The sequence below is a fragment of the Truncatella angustata genome, assembly GCF_020726525.1.
Source record: "Truncatella angustata strain MPI-SDFR-AT-0073 chromosome Unknown BKA67scaffold_2, whole genome shotgun sequence".
NCBI classification, from domain to species: domain Eukaryota; kingdom Fungi; phylum Ascomycota; class Sordariomycetes; order Amphisphaeriales; family Sporocadaceae; genus Truncatella; species Truncatella angustata.
Window position 1 is genome coordinate 2,701,729 of NW_025763382.1, and position 15,914 is coordinate 2,717,642.

A 15,914-nucleotide genomic window follows, 5' to 3' on the forward strand; every position below is an offset into this window, starting at 1 on the left:
TGTCCCATTGTCACGATGCTCCGACATGAATCGGAACGACGTCAGAAGATTTATATGCCTACCGTACGAAACAGGACTTTTCAAGTGGGTACTTACAGCACAAGAGACAAGTTTATATCTAGGTAGACGAGTAATCAGATCGCGGTTGCCCAATCTGGATAAACCTCCTCTTCTCTCGGAGTAGAAGCGGCGTTTCGATCACGAATATGATCCTCCAGCGGCAAATTCTGATGCTGCGACCGAGTTCCCATATCAACACCTCTCTTCTGTATGTATCTAGCGAACCCCATAGTCTCCTTCCTCCACTCCTCTTTAGATATTTTGCCTCCTACGTAGTCAGCAAATATCATCGCGTCAAATGCCGCTTGTGATGTTGACGCGACAGTATGAGGGCGAAATCCTGCAAGCGCATCGCCGACCAACACGATTTTGTCGTTCAGATACAAGTTTGTTGGGCTGATTACATCAGTGACAGCTTGAACGAATGGTTTCTTGGTGGCGCGGACAACCTCAGCAAACTGAGGAGCCAAGCGCTGTTCCGCTATTTTGCGTTGCCTCTCCCACGCGCATGGATCTATCATGGCCGGAGGGACTGTGATCGGACGGCGTTTCCCGTTCTTGTCAGTCATGATCTCCTCTAACTCGTGAGAGCCTTCTGGGAAGTTGGTGTAATAGACAAAATTGATGAGACGTTTTCCAGGATCTACTGTGCCACCCTCACCGGGAATTAGGTATGCCAAGATCTGAATTCCTGGACAGTGGAAGAACGTAAAGCGTTCACTGAAAGCTTCCCTTGCCGCTTCACTCACATCGTTCTCAGGAATGGTGCCACGGAGAGCGCAATACCCCGCATATTTTCGCTCGACGTCTGGTTGCAAGATTTTGCGTACTGTCGAGCTTGGGCCGTCGGCTCCAATGACCATGTCGCCGACGATACTTCCCTCTTCACCTTCGCTTAGCTTGAAGAAGACTCTGACCTTATTGCCTTCTTCTTTGATGCCTGTGACGTTGTGATCATGCAGATGTTCTGCTTTGCCGTGACCTGGAACAGGTGGCGGAGCCTTGCAATGATTACTATCTATGCTGTCATAGTTTGCTCGCATGAGAAAATAGGCGAGATCCCACTATGGCCCGAAAATCGGTCAGAACCCGAGGTCTTTGGATTGGATTATACTGTTTGTCATTGCTTACTGAGGTCATGTTCTGATCCATCTCTTCTTTGTGCACAACATTTCCTTCCCTGTCCAGATACTGGCGGCGGCGAGAAGTCACAGCTATTGGGCGTTCGCAGCGGTTATAGCGTTTGAAGAAAGCCAGGGTGTCGCCTCCCGCAACAATGCCAGCTCCTTGCTGTTCTAGCACTGGTGTCGGGTTACGTTCCAGAATCGTGGTATCATGGCCGATTGACTTAAGTGCTAGCCCGGCAGCCAAGCCACCCAGTGAGCCACCAACCTGCTCCAATATCAGCTCGTTGTCCGGATTAAGTCAACATAACAATTTGGCATACAATGATGAAGTGGAGTGCATCTGTTTGGGCCATTTCGGAAGCCATCTCAATTGACCTCAGGAAATTATGACCTGCTCGGTTGCATAGTCCACTCGATTAAAGGCTCCATGCTTTTTCACAGAAATCTGGCCATTCCGTTCAGCCTTTGGGGTTGGTGGTACCATTGCGACGTCTGACGTCATTACATCAACAGTGGAGAGTAATTTGTCTTGTCTGTCAGAATATGGATATCCGCTCACCGAAACAGTACACCAATATGTTGATGGTTTGTAAGATAATATACCCCGTGCTTGGGGTTCAATTTTCCTTCGCAACAATTAGATTACAGTAACATATGCGCCTACCGAAGACTGCCAATTTTCCTTTCTCAACAACCACTTCGTAATTTCTTCAAACTTCAAAGCCAGCTGTTTTTGCTGCTGTGGATTGAAGCTAATCCCTCGTAGGTCAACAAAGAAGGTGTTTCCATGCGGCCCACCCAAGCCCACATTCCAAGACATTCCTTGACAAGGACGCACTATCGCTGCCAGTGCTTCGAAGTTCTGATATTGATTTGTTCCAGATGCCCCCAGACCCGGCACCCAGTTGAAAGAAAGGTGACCTAAAACCTCCGGTATCATATCCCCGGCCTCACCTAATGCAGACATGACTTCGTGCAGAGGGGCCGGGGCATATTTTGTCAGGTTCAGCTGGTCCTCCTGCAGTCTCTGCAACAGAGACAAGACTGACTCACTCGGATTGTATTCCACCAGATTTATAACGGCTTGTATTGTAGGGCCCGATACATCAGTTGCCTCAAACTGTCCTGTAGCTTCGATTGCCTTGGGTAAGAACGGAAAATTTGTTCGAGCGGCCTCCAAGTTGGCAAAGACGGCATGTGTATGGTGTGTATGAGAGACAATTAGAAGTGATAAAGCTGTTTTGGCAACGATGGTCGCTGTGACTTTTGGATGGTTCTGCCGGAACTCATGGATAGCTGGAGTGTCAAAGCTATGATGAACTGCATCCGGTTCTGAGCTGGCCACAATGTACTCGTCTGCCTTCTTTGGCATGGTATATGGGGGCCACAAAGCTTTTCTATGGGAATGCAGCTCCCTCAGCTGCTTGACATGCCATTGAACTGCTACCTTCGCTTCAGCAGATGTTCGTTGGTTGAAATATGAATCGGCCCAAAGCTTGTAATCAGTATGCTCAGGCAGTTGAGCAGTACTGCTGAGCGCCTTTTCGAGGTCTGCGCTGAAGATCAGGCCTGTCGACGCATCCACCACGGCGTGGTCGATACACAAAACAACTCCGGGTGTGCCTGTTTCCTCTATGTCGTATAGATCAATACGTGTGAGAGGCCCGGGATACGCCACCTGCTCACGATAATCCAAGGCTTTGACTCTGAGATCATCCAGGGTTTTTAATTTTCCCATGTCATTGATCACAATGTCGAACAACTTATTATTTTGCCGTACCGCAACATGCAAAGCCTCTCCGGCTCCAAGCGATTTACGGCCACCGACAAGGAATGATGCTAACGTGCGGTTGTTCTGGAGAACCCGTTCAAGGGCTTCTCTGAATTCCTATTCGGTGTTAGCCATAAGCAATACCGCAGACAACGAGACCAAAGGAATTCATACCTTCTTGTCCACCTTTTTGGACACCATTGCAAACTTGAAACCCCAGCTGTCAAAGAGCCCTGTTCTGACCATCATGTTGCCGAAGTCATAGACGGGAATAACGTCCTCAACGTCATTCCAATTCAACCCATATGGTGATATTGTATCAATAACAAGCTTTTTCATAGGCTCGAACGACTCAGATTCGCCCATCAGATGAGGTGTATCCTCGATGCTAGGCGGCCCGCTCCTGATTGTGCGCTTAATATTTTTTACGCCGGCAGCGCCAGATTGTTTTTTCAATAGCTCAATATGACCAGAGACCGTCCCGGCGCTCGCCATTTCGACAAGTGAAAGCGTCTTACCAATCTTTTTCCTTATGATGTCCCTCACTCTCATCACAGTGATGCTGTCGGCGAATTCGCTAATCTGCGCATCCAAAGCCAGATGATTAGGCTCAAGGCCAACTGTCTTTGCCCAGATCTCCCTTACTTCAGCACCAAGGTCAGAGCCATTCATTGATGCGGGCAGGATTTCCCTTTTGGCCCTATAGTCCTTGACAAGAGATGCCAGTTTGGTTTTCTGAACCTTTCCAGCCATAGTGCGAGGATAATCTGTCAAGCCCAAGTCCTGGAGTGAAACCACATCTTCTGGCACGTAAATGTTTCCCATGCTTTTTAAGACAGCATTTTGAACTGCGTCACGTAGATCGGCATCTACCTTGCCAATCATAACAGCAATCGGGACCTCTCCAGCAATTAAATCAGAGGCTGCTACGACCTGAGGGTTCAATGCAGCTAGTGTAGGGTCATGCGATATAGCTGCCTCAATCGCCGTAGGCGACATATTCTCGCCACCTCTAATAATGCTGACGAATTTGTAAGTATTATGAAGTATCAAGTGACCTTTCATAGCAGTACTCACATATCCTTGTACCTTCCAGTTATGAAAAGCCGGCCTTGATGGTCTAGTCTTGCCTGGTCGCCGGTCCTGAACCACAATCGGCCATCTGGATCATTGTAGAAGCTATCCATTTCGATAGAGCCAATGTAGTAACCGAGTGAAGTAGCTGTCCCGTGCAGCTCGCCAAGTGTATTTCGAGGAAGGATCTTACCAGTATCGGGGTCTATGATTCTGAGGCCGGCGCCTGGAGCAACCCATCCGGACGACACATCTTTTCCATCAACGATCTTCGTTGGGTCTCGGTGACTATTGGATCTGATTATAAGCCCTTCAGTCATGCCGTAGGCATTTTCAACCCCCTTTGTCCCGAGCTCTTCAATACAGGACTTCAGATGGTCCGGTGTCAAAACAGCGCCACCGAAAGTGACGGTCTTAAGATGCTCAAGTCGGTGTCCTGCAGCTGCTTTAAGCCCTATTAGAGCATGCATCATAGTTGGGACGAGCACAGTTTGCGTAACCTTTTCTCGATAAAGTGTTTTCAGCATGATATCCGCCTGGAAGAAAGGACCAGGAAAGATCATGGCGGCACCAACTCCGAAGGTTAATGGTATGAAAAAGTGGCCCATGGCACTACAGTATCTGGAGTCAGTAACTACATCTTCATGATGGGTTGTGGGATTTTGGGGAGCCCTGTGAAACAGTTTTGCAAAACGCAATGCTCCTAACGGGCAATATACACCCCGTAGACATGCTGAAAAGGGTCAAGAATAATTCCGAAATTTGCTTACTGGTTGTTCGGTAAGACGCCACAGATGCGGTCCCCGGCGATTGGCATGCCTTCCGTGGTGTTCGCCAATTGGCACTCGATCGGGTAATTGAGTGCTGGGAATTTTCGAAAACATCCCTTAGGCATGGAAGTAGTCCCGCTTGTAAACAAAACGTAACCGTCAATCACTTTGTCTGCCATTTTCCCGCTCGTTTCAGCCCCTATACTGGACACGGCTCCTAACATCAAGTTTTCGAATGGCAACCATCCGTGGTCCTGGTGTGTTTTCGAGTTACCGATCTTGATGCTATCTTGAAAGATCGCGAGTTCCTCAAGAGTATTAATCAGATCTGGACTTGTAGTGATCACGACGGATCTCTTTCCTGGAACTGCCTTTCTGGCTGTGTTCACCATGTGTATTACCTCCTCTCTGTTTGCTAGATTTCTGGGGTTGATCGGAACAAAAACGCAACCGATATCAGCTGCAGCCCAGCTAGACGACATCAGTTCAGATACGACAATACATTCCACGCGACAACTTACTACGAGATAACATGCTCAACGCTGTTGGTGTTGAAGGTAAATACTGGCATCCCTGGTTGGACACCGGAGCCTCTTAGGCCAACGGTGCACCGCTGCACAGCTTCTTCGAGATGTGTGTAATTCCATCGTAGGTAAGGACTTTGGCGAAAATCGACGTCGTCCAGGGGCTGATTTGGAACGTTAAATAGTCCAGGGGGTTGATGAACACACGCTATTGCCAGATTATCGGGATACTTGGCTACAACGTCTAGGAACATTTGCCGAAAAGGGCGACATGTTTCTGGAAGGGGGCCACCGTACACCTCACTCAATTCCGGCATCCTGAGCACGCGAGATGTTGCCTGACCTAACATCAAGAATAAGAATATGCTCGATTCAAGAAGAATTCAAGGATAGTCAATCATTAAAGGCCAAGACAACCGGCCTAGTTAAGTCCCTACACCTCTGTGGATCGATGCAGAGGATGCGACGATATTTATTAAAAATAGCGGCACAGTTATGCCCGACCGAGGTCAGACCCATCAGAGTATCCTCTCTTTTTCATGGCTGATGAGCACGTATCCAATCATTTCTCATGGAGTGGACTTTCATACTGTGTAACTACATAGTCATTCCCAGATGCGTGCGCGTCGGCGTTTTCTTCGTCCACCCCTCAATGCTGCTTTCAGTACCCCGTACCCACTCACTCAAACCCCCTCTAACTAGCTAGGTTAGACTAAAGGGTGGGTAGGGTGACACCTATCCTACCCTGAATGCAGAACTATGCTTGCATCTACATAAGTCGAGAGAACACCTCGGCACTTACTCTACTAAAGTTATTGTTGGACTAGATGATTTTTGCAACTTCAAAACCACAACCCGTAGTTGCTCGGTGTTGTCAATAAAGTTTGAGTTGCTGACAGTAGCGCTTAATGGTACGATGGAATGTCATACGGGCCTACGGCTCTTGATAGTGACTCTCGCCGCGCGCGGCCGCTGGTGCAATCCTACACATGCCGCCAGCGTGAGTCCGAAACTTTGTTGGCAAGAGTGATGAATTAGTTGCACATGTGCCAGTTGTATATCTACATACCCCATTTAAAATAATATGGGAGGTATCATGCTACGAGATAGAGCGACCTTTACCCTCATACACAAGAACCTTGACACAAGTTGCAATGTTTTAGGCTCTGATCCGATTAGATGTGCAGCAAGTCGAGAGGAAAATACCATTGCGTATTCGATCTATTAAATTGGTTCTTCTTGTTGTGTAAGACAGTGGACGTTTGAATTGCTTGCGATTGTCATATCTATATCAACTATACTACGAGATGAACAACTGTTTGATGTGGGTGAGCCAGGCTGACGTTGCGATCACAGATCTTAACTGTACGTTGATTTAGCATCTTCCATTTATTCGGCGGGTCCCCAAAACTGAAGCCATCCGGCAGATTATGATGGGCACATCATGGTTCTGATTTCCACAGAAGCAAGGTTTTTTGTTGCTGGTCGTTGTGTTATTGTCGCAACCGTCTTATCAGCCCCTTTCGCCTTCGTGTTTTCTGTATCTTTTCATCATTTTGGTTTGACGTCACACTGGTAAATCAGTTTCTTATATAAAGAGATTATCAATATCAATGATGTTCGAGTTCGAGAGGTGTGATATGGATATAACTGCTAAGGTGGCTATAATTACTTTACGAGGTATATTTCGCGGCTATTAACCGGAACAATTATGTAAGCTTACTCACTAAAAGCTGGACAAATTGGAAAGATTGTTCATATCTAATGATGTTGGTTGTACAAACAAGCATTAAAAGGCACTTGGACAATCAAATCCCGTTGGGGATCCAAAACCCAACCAAAGAACTAGAATTAAATCAGAAGGTAAAGTTCAATTCAACATTCGAAAGTTTTGATAGGCATTGTATCGAAATGTTAAGGTCCAGGTGTTCCTGGAAAGTCGAAACACTAATCTAATAGTGACACCCAGCTGACTCAGATCAAGGGGACTTGTCCATCATTCACTAGATTGAGTAATTCAGTAAAGCTTTTAAAGCAAGAGGTTCTCAATTTTCAGACCCTGTGTCTTTCTCATTCGTTGCGCCTATAATTTCCATTCGACATTGCAGGACTTCAGAATGAATCGGCGATTATGTAGTCTGCCTTCCGTGCCATATCTGGCCTATTGTTTATCTAAACGTGATGATTCCCATAGACATTTAGTAGTTGAGACGACCGTCACGGTTGCGACTCTTCGACAAATTGCTGCACGAGCAACGGTGATGTCTACGACCGGAATCTCAGTCGCAAACAGCAGAATGGTGTTCACCAAAGACACCAGAAATGTACAAACCGAACTTCGTTTAAACCAAAAACCCAGGAATAACTTGGCATTGCCCCTTTCCAACATTCATCATCAGTCGAAAGTTAAAAGAAATAAAAAAAAATTAAAAAAAGGGAAAAGAAAAACAGTATACCTCCTAAACACAACGAACAAGGTATAGATTACATCCTGTCGGCATGCAAAAAATCAGAATCGGAATTAAGAGTTCGAAAGACCATGTTTTACCAGGCAAATCCGCATACCAACATTATGATCGTAGTGAGCTATCCAAGAACTCATCATCACCGATTGGCAGGTCTCTATAGACAGGGGGGTTCTTTTCGCGGGTCGTACGGCGACCGAGTTCTTTCAGAGGCGGAAGGTCTTCGTCGTGTTGAGAGGCCTCATATTCATCGTCATCCGGATTGCGATATCTCTTCGCAAGAGCCGACTTCTTGTTCCTTGACGATGAAGAACATCCCGACGGTAGAGCCACGGCCTTGGATGGAGTGCTAGCGTTCATCTTGGCGCGCTTTGTCGGAGTCGTTAAACTGATACTCAGTGCTGCACGCTTGTTTTGAGGAGACGTTGGTGGCGTATGTTGTCGGTTGTCCTCCGAAGTCTTCGGCTCGTGAGTGACCCGTGGAGAAGTAATAGTAGGGCGCTGTGAATTTGAAGGATTGGATGCTGCGAGAGTGACTGATCTTGACCGTTCCGGCAAAGCGAAAACATCAACATCCATATCAGCAACTGGAGCTCTTGGTTGCGAGGATGGATGACGATTGACCACACCTGGGCTGCTGACATGATTCTTTGAGCCCGCTAGCATAACAGGTGATACGAGCTGATTTGATGCATCGATGATAGAAACGTCATGTTCCAATCCATCTATCAGCTCGTCGACCGCGCGGTGGAGCGCTGGCCTGACCCGTTGCAGTAACTCGGTGCACCTATCAAGGAATTTTTGCTGCTGTGATAAAAAGAACTCATACGGATGAGGCTCATTTGGGGTGATAGCTCTCAAGGCATCATCTCGTAATCGTTCCAGCGCGTTTAGTCCTTCATACTGAAGTATCTCGGCGATCTTTTCTCGCATAAAATCCTGAATATTAACACTGCATTTGTCGATGACATCTTCTGTGCTAAAATTCACAGGCGTGGAGGCCATATTGTACGACTTTGACCAATGATTGAGTGGCGCAAGTGTAGACTGAGACTGCAAGTCCCACACAGCAATCGACGACTGCACAAGCAATGAACAGGTTGCGTGAACACACTAACCTTAGCGTACTATAATTTTCGTACAAGATCTAAATCATGTAACCATAATAGAGTATAATCTGACAAACTGTAACCGATTGTACGGATTAGTGTGGCTTTACATAGTTACATGGAAAAATTTGGATAGAAATGCCGTGGTGGCGAATCCCCAGTCCGCCATTGGTGCCTAGTCTAATCTTAGATCGTTTGCGCGGTTGGAGATCTCAAGTATGCCTTGCAAGAGAATACAGATTATGCTTCCAATCAACGTCGCTAACAACAAGCTCGTCATTTCGGACAAAGCGAACCAATGAATAACATAGCAAAAGCAAAAGATCAGACGACAACTAACGGAGGCCTCAACATCACCGCGATTTACTCTCGCTCCAAGGTTTTGGCGGTTTCAGGCGAGGGCCGCGTCTGCAGGCCAGGGCCTGAGATGAAGCAGATCTCAATGCCAACAGCGCAACCGGCTCGAATGGTAAAGATAACACCGCTGATGTGCTCGATTCGTGTGGAATCTCATCTTTCTTGTAGAGATGGTTGCTTTAATAAATTGGTACTACGCACAACTTTAAGTTTTACTTTCTTGTGCGAAATTACACCTAGTCTGGGTATTACACATGGTGACAATACATAAGACTTCTTATATGGTATGATTATCAAAACACAGATCTTGAGACACCGTTCTGGAGCTTCTGAAGTCTCTCTTCCGTAAGCTCAAAGCACTCCGGTAGATCGGTGTCGCTCCATGACCCGCCCAGGACGAGCTTTACTAGCCCAGGTGCGCAGGTAAATATTCGCGCCATGCCTACATCAAGACTTATTAGTCAAGTGTCCTAGAGGAGAAAAATTTCAAAGACTTACCATGACCATTGTGGCCGGCGCAAACCCATTGACCAGGTGCATGAGGGACTGCCCCCACAAATGGTACCGAGTCGGGTGTCATTGCAATGATACCTGTCCACGTATGCAATAGACCCTCTCCATGCTTTAAACTCGTTGGATGACAGCCAGGAAAGCACTGTGACCAGTTTTCCAGCAAGTCAATTTGCACTTCCTCGTTAAAATCACTATCGTCTGGCAGCAGCCGACAGTTCAGTGCGGCTTGGCTGATGTGAGGATTGTCGCGCGAGGCTCCCAAAATAATTATTCCATCAGGTCGTCGTTGGGCGACGGAGTAGAAATGCTTTAGGCTATGTCTTAATGACATGGTGCTTTGCAAAACGTTCACTCCGTTGAGACTGGACGGAGGAACGAAAGCATGCGCTTGAGCTCGGTTTGGTGTGACAAAAGGTGAAAGCTGAGGTAAAAGATGAGATGCGAATGCGTTTGTGCAGTGAATCACATGCGATGCTGTAATAGTTCCACGGGGCGTGACAATGTCCCATTGGGGCTGATCGGAAGTTGACCAGGAGGACATGACGATATCTGTGGCTGGGCAATGGGTAAAAAGCTGAGCGCCTTTTTCTAATGATTGTGTGAGAAGCCAATGAGCTAATTTAGCTGGATGACTTGAGCCTGCAGGCCATTCGTACGCCGTGACTGTTTGTGCGATCCGGGTCTTCTCTTTTGCCTCATCGCCTTCATAAACATTCACGTGCGAGATATCACCGCCAGCTTCCCGATACTCCCTGAAGCTCTGAGCGTTGAAGTCTGCAAATTCTTTGGTGAGACACACATCAAAAGTAGTTGTTGGGTAGAAGTCGCAATCTACGCCATGTTTCCTCACGAACTTGTCTACATTGTTGAATACAGTGCGTTCATTGGCAATGATCTTCAGTGCTTGCTCCTTGCCGTGCACCCTCTGGTAGACTTGAAACCCTCGAAATGCATCTATACACTACGTCAGTACAGTCATCTTTACAATTAAGACCATCTTCGGCATACCTGGTCGGACATGGCCAGCATTTCTTGAGCTTGCCCCACTAGCTGCCTCCCGTGCCTCCAAGATCGTAATATCTGCGGCGGCAACACCGCCCTCTATCAACTCGAAACACGTCAACGCTCCAGAGATTCCAGACCCAATAATGACATATTTCACCTTTCCTGGTACCGTTTCAGTATCGTTGGCATTTAGATAGGGAAACGATCGTGTGGTTTGCTGCCAGTACGAGAGACAGGGGTTTGGTACTGGCAATCCATTCCAAGATTCTGCAAGCGAACCCATAATGACCAATGTATAACACTGTATGGAAGCTTTGCACGGCTTCGTCTCAGATTTCTCATAGCAATTTGAATAAACGCTTGAGGAGCTACATTATCGAGATAAATAGCTCTCGTAGGGGTTAGTATCGAGATTTGGCTGTCCGATATAGGCATATAGATATTGCGGGGGAGCGTGTGCGGCAGCAAGACCTTGAAGCCGGCTAGGACAACTAGCTGCAAACTGTACTGTAGCTGCTTCTTGTTACTGTAGTAGATAGCATTAGACGAAGGGAATAAATCCAGCTCCATAAAAAGCTGATGTTAACGCAGTGTATGTGACTAAAGATAACTATAACGCCGACCGATGGATTGTTGCATTTGGGGCGGATCGTTTTGCCGCGAAGTCATGATAACGGATCTTAGATGAATGATTAGAAGCGATTGGATCCCTAGTACTGCACAGGCATTTATGCCCACGTCTGATGCAGCATATGCAATATCGCGGTTTAACAACCCGTGTGTATAGTTGTATGATCTATATAAAAAGAAAATATTGAATTTTTTTTTTTTCAATAATAGAGGTAAACCTACCCCCTCTCCCCCTGAAGTCACGGCTGTCGGTTCTCGGATGTTCTTGCTCTTATCCTCATTGCGCGTAGGTGGCAGGTTGCCGAGCGCTAGACAAGGAATACTGGTCACAATACCCCGCTGAGAGCTTGGAGGACGATCAACGGGGTCGTGAGACCTTGGCAGTGATAACAGGTGCATGCATGGGTTATGGTAGCACATTGCTCGTGACCAGCAGTAATCAGGATGAGCCGCTATCGCTTTAATGAGGTTGCTGGAGTTAATTACACAAAAGTTATCCTGCTATTGAGACCAATCTGAAGACTCATCTGGTCTCGGTATATCTGAATCATGTGCTTGTTTATAAATCCGCTGTAGAGACACCTCCACGTTTGTCTGCCATAGTTCGTCCTTCGACAATATCGCAATCACCACAGAAAGCCCCAAACGGTTGTTTAATCCGCAGAATGCGATTCGGAAATCTGGCGTTCGCCCAGCGCCATGAGCGCACACCTGATGAGCGGGAGTTAGTCAAACGACTGGATATTTTCTTGATGACATTCGGGTGCATTTCTCAAGGTGAGTATGTGAAAGCGTGCCCCCGACTAAATCATGCTGACAAACATTTCAGTGATTAAATGTAAGTCGCATCACCTACAAGCCTACTTGCAAGTGTATTCATGAGAGTTAGACCTTGATCAATCAAATATAAGCAATGCATACGTGTCGGGTATGAAAGAAGACCTCGGGTTGAATGGCGATGAGTTGAACTAGTGAGTTTGTACAGTCTTTAGTGAAGCTCATGGTACCAGCTCTAACAGTGCCAACAAAGCTTCCAGACTTATTTCAATGTTGCATACTGCATTATGCTCATTCCTTCACAAATCATCCTTACATATGTCCGCCCAAGTTACTGGCTTCCCGGCCTTGAGATATGTTGGGGAGTAATCACTGGGTTGATAGCCATTACCCATCATGCCAAGCAAGTCTATGTCTTACGAGTATTTCTGGGTCTCTGCGAGAGCTCTGCGTGGCCGGGAATGATGACTCTTTTCAGTGAGTATTGAAACTCTGATCGTGGATTGCCTGCTATGCCACTTGTGTTTGCTAAAACCGCTAACGATCGCAGTGCATTGGTATACGCCTACTGAGCTCGCCAAGAGAATGGGATTTTATCACTCTTGTCAAGCACTCGGGTCTATGATGTAAGTATAGCTCTTTCTACCCTCAAAAATCTGAACTTCAGAGTACACGGTTGAAATCGCTTCTATGCTATTGCGCACTAATTTTCGTTGATTCCAAAATCTCGCCTTAAAAGTCGCCAAAAGGTCACCAAAAAGTATTGCTAACCCCATTTGATACAGGTCAGGAGCCCTACAAATAGCCGTGATCAATACACTCCATGGTACAAGTGGCTTAGCTGGATGGCGTTGGTTGTTTGTCATCAACGCGATCATGACGGTCGTGGTTGGACTTTGCGGCATTTTTCTGCTTCCAGACTTGCCTAACAATGTCAATCCACGAGCCTTTTGGTTCAAGAAAGGCCATGCTAAACTGGCCATGGAACGTCTGGACCGGCACGGACGGACTGAGCCTAAGAAGATGACTTGGGCAGGCGCCAAGTATGCTCACTCACAACCCGCCTTGCTCGAAAAGCACTTTAGTCTGACCATTCTATTAGGCGTACTTTCAGTAATTGGGTTGTATACTTTGTGTCAGCTCTTTATATTGCTACTGTGCTAGCACCGTGGGGATATGCTTACTTCAACCTCTTCTTGAAGAGTTTGAAAAACGCGGATGGTAGCGCGAGATGGTCAACATCTGAAGTCAATGCCATACCAATCGCAGGTGGTGCTATCAATGTCGTCTTTGGTAAGTACCTGATATCGGTATGCTATTTTAACTAACTTTTCCGTAGTATGGATATGGGCAATACTATCTGATCTTCTTCGGACAAGATGGACACTTATTGTTGCGCAAGGTGAGTACCAATCAATGTTTACTTCTTTTTAAATGCTTGAAGCTAATGATTTGCAAGCTGTCATTGGCTTAATACCGTGCATCGCGATGACCATCTGGACTTCCCATCCTGGTTCCACACCATTGGCTACCGCTTACGCGAGTTACTTCATATCATATTTGACCCTCGGAACTGCACCGTTGATCTTCGCATGGCTCTCTGATCTGTACGTATACTAGTCCAGTCAACATAACCGAGCTAATAGCTTTAAGTCTACCACAAGATCCAGAGGCACGTACCCTTATTGTTGGAGTAGCAGTCGCCACATACTATGGTGTATCTGCTTGGTCACAAGTCCTAGTTTGGCCAGCATCCCAGGCCCCTTACTGTCAGTATACCGTTTGTCGTAGATTATCATAACCTAACAAACAGCAGACAAATATGGCTGGCAATCGGCAATTGGCCTCTGGATCTTTGTCATCATTATGACTTGTTCCCTACGATTCATTGACGTCAAGTTTCTGCTGTAAGTCAATTACTAAGAAATGAAATATCATGAAAAGCTGACCACTAGCAGTCCAAAACGGAGAGAAGTATTTTCCGCTATTCACGGAGTAGATGGAACTGACGACGAGCAAGAGACTGCAGATTCTGGACCCATTAGCAAGTCAAAACCACCAGAATCGGTAGCAGCAGTTCCAGAAGCATGATCGTTCTCGTAGTATTTTAAAGGCTAAGTCTGGGTGCTTCTCATGTAATTAAGCATCGAACCACACTCAAGCATTTGGCTTGCGTCTTGTACATGAGGGAATAGAGATAGTTTGACTGTACTTTGGTTTGCCAACTTTCCTAACATTTTCGTAGCTGCTGCACTTAATGCAAAGAACTTCGTAATATCAATGGTTGTACAAAACTTTAAATCTTCAAAATCATGCTCTGCATGTTTCATCAAGTGTTTTCCGAACGCTCTATTAGACCAACCTTTTCCCGCTCCTGTTTACAAAATATCATTGCAACTTCCCCTTACGCCAAGTACATATTCCGTAACCTCAACACAGCCTGGCCATCATCAACTAGGCATAAAATAAGATGGACTCAGCAAATAGTGTAGTTCCATTTGCCCAGCATCATAACCATGGCAGTTCTGCAGACCACACCAGCTACGCTGATCATGATGGGCATGCTGGCAACTGCAAAACTGAAATGCTCTGGAACTGGAACACAATTGACTCTTGCTTCCTGACCTCCTCCTGGCGTATTACGTCGACTGCCATGTTTGCAGGATCATGCATCGGCGTATTCCTGCTTGCAATTATCGCCGTACTGCTACGCCGCCTGACGACCGAGTACGATGCCTTCCTCGTTCGCAGGACGACTGCTACCAATGATGAGAAGGATGGCGCCGTCGCGGCAGCTTCTGCTATGCGACCGACCGTAATGCAGCAACTCGTCCGATCGGTCATCTTTGCTGCGCACGGTTTCTTGAGTTATGTTTTGATGCTGTAAGTTTTATTGTGTGACCATCGTGGGTCCGCGTCTAATACCTTCCTGGAATAGTTATGCTAAACGCGGACAGGCTCGCCATGTATCTCAACGGCTACATCATCATTTCGCTTATCGCTGGCTTCTTTGTCGGCTTCTTTGCATGCGAATGGCGAAGCGTTGGACATCCGACAACGGCCAAGGCGCAGTACTTGTCTGGAAAATGCTAGGCCTCAGTGTTTCAGATGTCAGTTCCTGGTTCCCTTATGGCAGATTTGACGCAGTCGGTGAAGGTCTGTCTGTATATCACGCAAGGACAATATGGAGATTGGTACAATCCAGTTCGAAGGCCAACCCAAATTGAGTTTATGCACCTGGAGGATATAAATCAAGATCTATGCCTAATGCCGCCTCTTTGTGAGCATCGTTCTTCGTCGCTTTCTTCTATTGTCGTCCTACTCAGATTGTATGGAATACTAATCAACAATTGTTCGCCTGTCTGCCGTTCGCTGAGTAACTGATGCTTCCTGTGCCGCATTTCTGCATTAGTGAAGTATTAGCGCTTATCAAAGGCCATACGCTTTCAGCTCCTACCAGAATAGTGGACACGAGTGATCGGACTCCCTAAATTGAGAATTAGTGCGAATTTCGCGAGACACGTCAATACTCCATTCAATCTGGGACCCAATACAGCATGTAGAATTGTAGTACAATTCTTACAAGACTGTAGAGAGGGTTTCTAACCTGCTTCTCGATATCTGGTATGAGTTTCAGCTATATTGAGACTTTATGTTTCAGTCAACAGGGCTATATGAATATGTAGAGATGGCGTGTTATGGTGGGGCTCTAGTTGATGAGATAGGCTGTAA

General features: G+C 46.5%; 6 protein-coding genes across 6 annotated transcripts; 2 read left to right on the forward strand and 4 right to left on the reverse strand.

Moving 5' to 3' along the window:
- Positions 1-134: 134 nt before the first annotated feature.
- On the reverse strand, positions 135-1,540 carry BKA67DRAFT_590727 (uncharacterized protein; the record flags this gene model as incomplete). Its single annotated transcript, XM_046104618.1, has 3 exons — positions 135-1,124; positions 1,192-1,452; positions 1,508-1,540. 3 exons carry the CDS (start codon positions 1,538-1,540, stop codon positions 135-137), a joined length of 1,284 nt encoding a protein of 427 aa, XP_045961231.1.
- A 284-nt stretch (positions 1,541-1,824) lies between these two features.
- On the reverse strand, positions 1,825-5,643 carry BKA67DRAFT_513505 (uncharacterized protein; the record flags this gene model as incomplete). The annotated part of the gene is made up of 6 exons (XM_046097572.1): positions 1,825-3,075; positions 3,133-3,979; positions 4,036-4,644; positions 4,803-5,056; positions 5,150-5,273; positions 5,324-5,643. 6 exons carry the CDS (start codon positions 5,641-5,643, stop codon positions 1,825-1,827), a joined length of 3,405 nt encoding a protein of 1,134 aa, XP_045961232.1.
- Positions 5,644-7,852: 2,209 nt separating this feature from the next.
- Positions 7,853-9,071, reverse strand: BKA67DRAFT_177140 (uncharacterized protein). The gene has a single exon (XM_046095257.1). It carries the CDS (start codon positions 8,794-8,796, stop codon positions 7,897-7,899), a length of 900 nt encoding a protein of 299 aa, XP_045961233.1. The 5' UTR covers positions 8,797-9,071; the 3' UTR covers positions 7,853-7,896.
- Positions 9,072-9,550: 479 nt separating this feature from the next.
- On the reverse strand, positions 9,551-11,058 carry BKA67DRAFT_512820 (FAD dependent oxidoreductase; the record flags this gene model as incomplete). The annotated part of the gene is made up of 3 exons (XM_046097506.1): positions 9,551-9,699; positions 9,756-10,724; positions 10,779-11,058. 3 exons carry the CDS (start codon positions 11,056-11,058, stop codon positions 9,551-9,553), a joined length of 1,398 nt encoding a protein of 465 aa, XP_045961234.1.
- Positions 11,059-11,822: 764 nt separating this feature from the next.
- On the forward strand, positions 11,823-14,464 carry BKA67DRAFT_553939 (major facilitator superfamily transporter). Its single transcript, XM_046101947.1, has 12 exons — positions 11,823-12,182; positions 12,235-12,243; positions 12,295-12,376; positions 12,436-12,659; positions 12,733-12,808; positions 12,968-13,225; positions 13,285-13,475; positions 13,522-13,584; positions 13,642-13,789; positions 13,836-13,951; positions 13,999-14,089; positions 14,141-14,464. Exons 1-12 carry the CDS (start codon positions 12,071-12,073, stop codon positions 14,271-14,273), a joined length of 1,503 nt encoding a protein of 500 aa, XP_045961235.1. The 5' UTR covers positions 11,823-12,070; the 3' UTR covers positions 14,274-14,464.
- On the forward strand, positions 14,465-15,536 carry BKA67DRAFT_553941 (Ctr copper transporter family-domain-containing protein). The gene has a single exon (XM_046101948.1). It carries the CDS (start codon positions 14,653-14,655, stop codon positions 15,067-15,069), a length of 417 nt encoding a protein of 138 aa, XP_045961236.1. The 5' UTR covers positions 14,465-14,652; the 3' UTR covers positions 15,070-15,536.
- Positions 15,537-15,914: the final 378 nt, after the last annotated feature.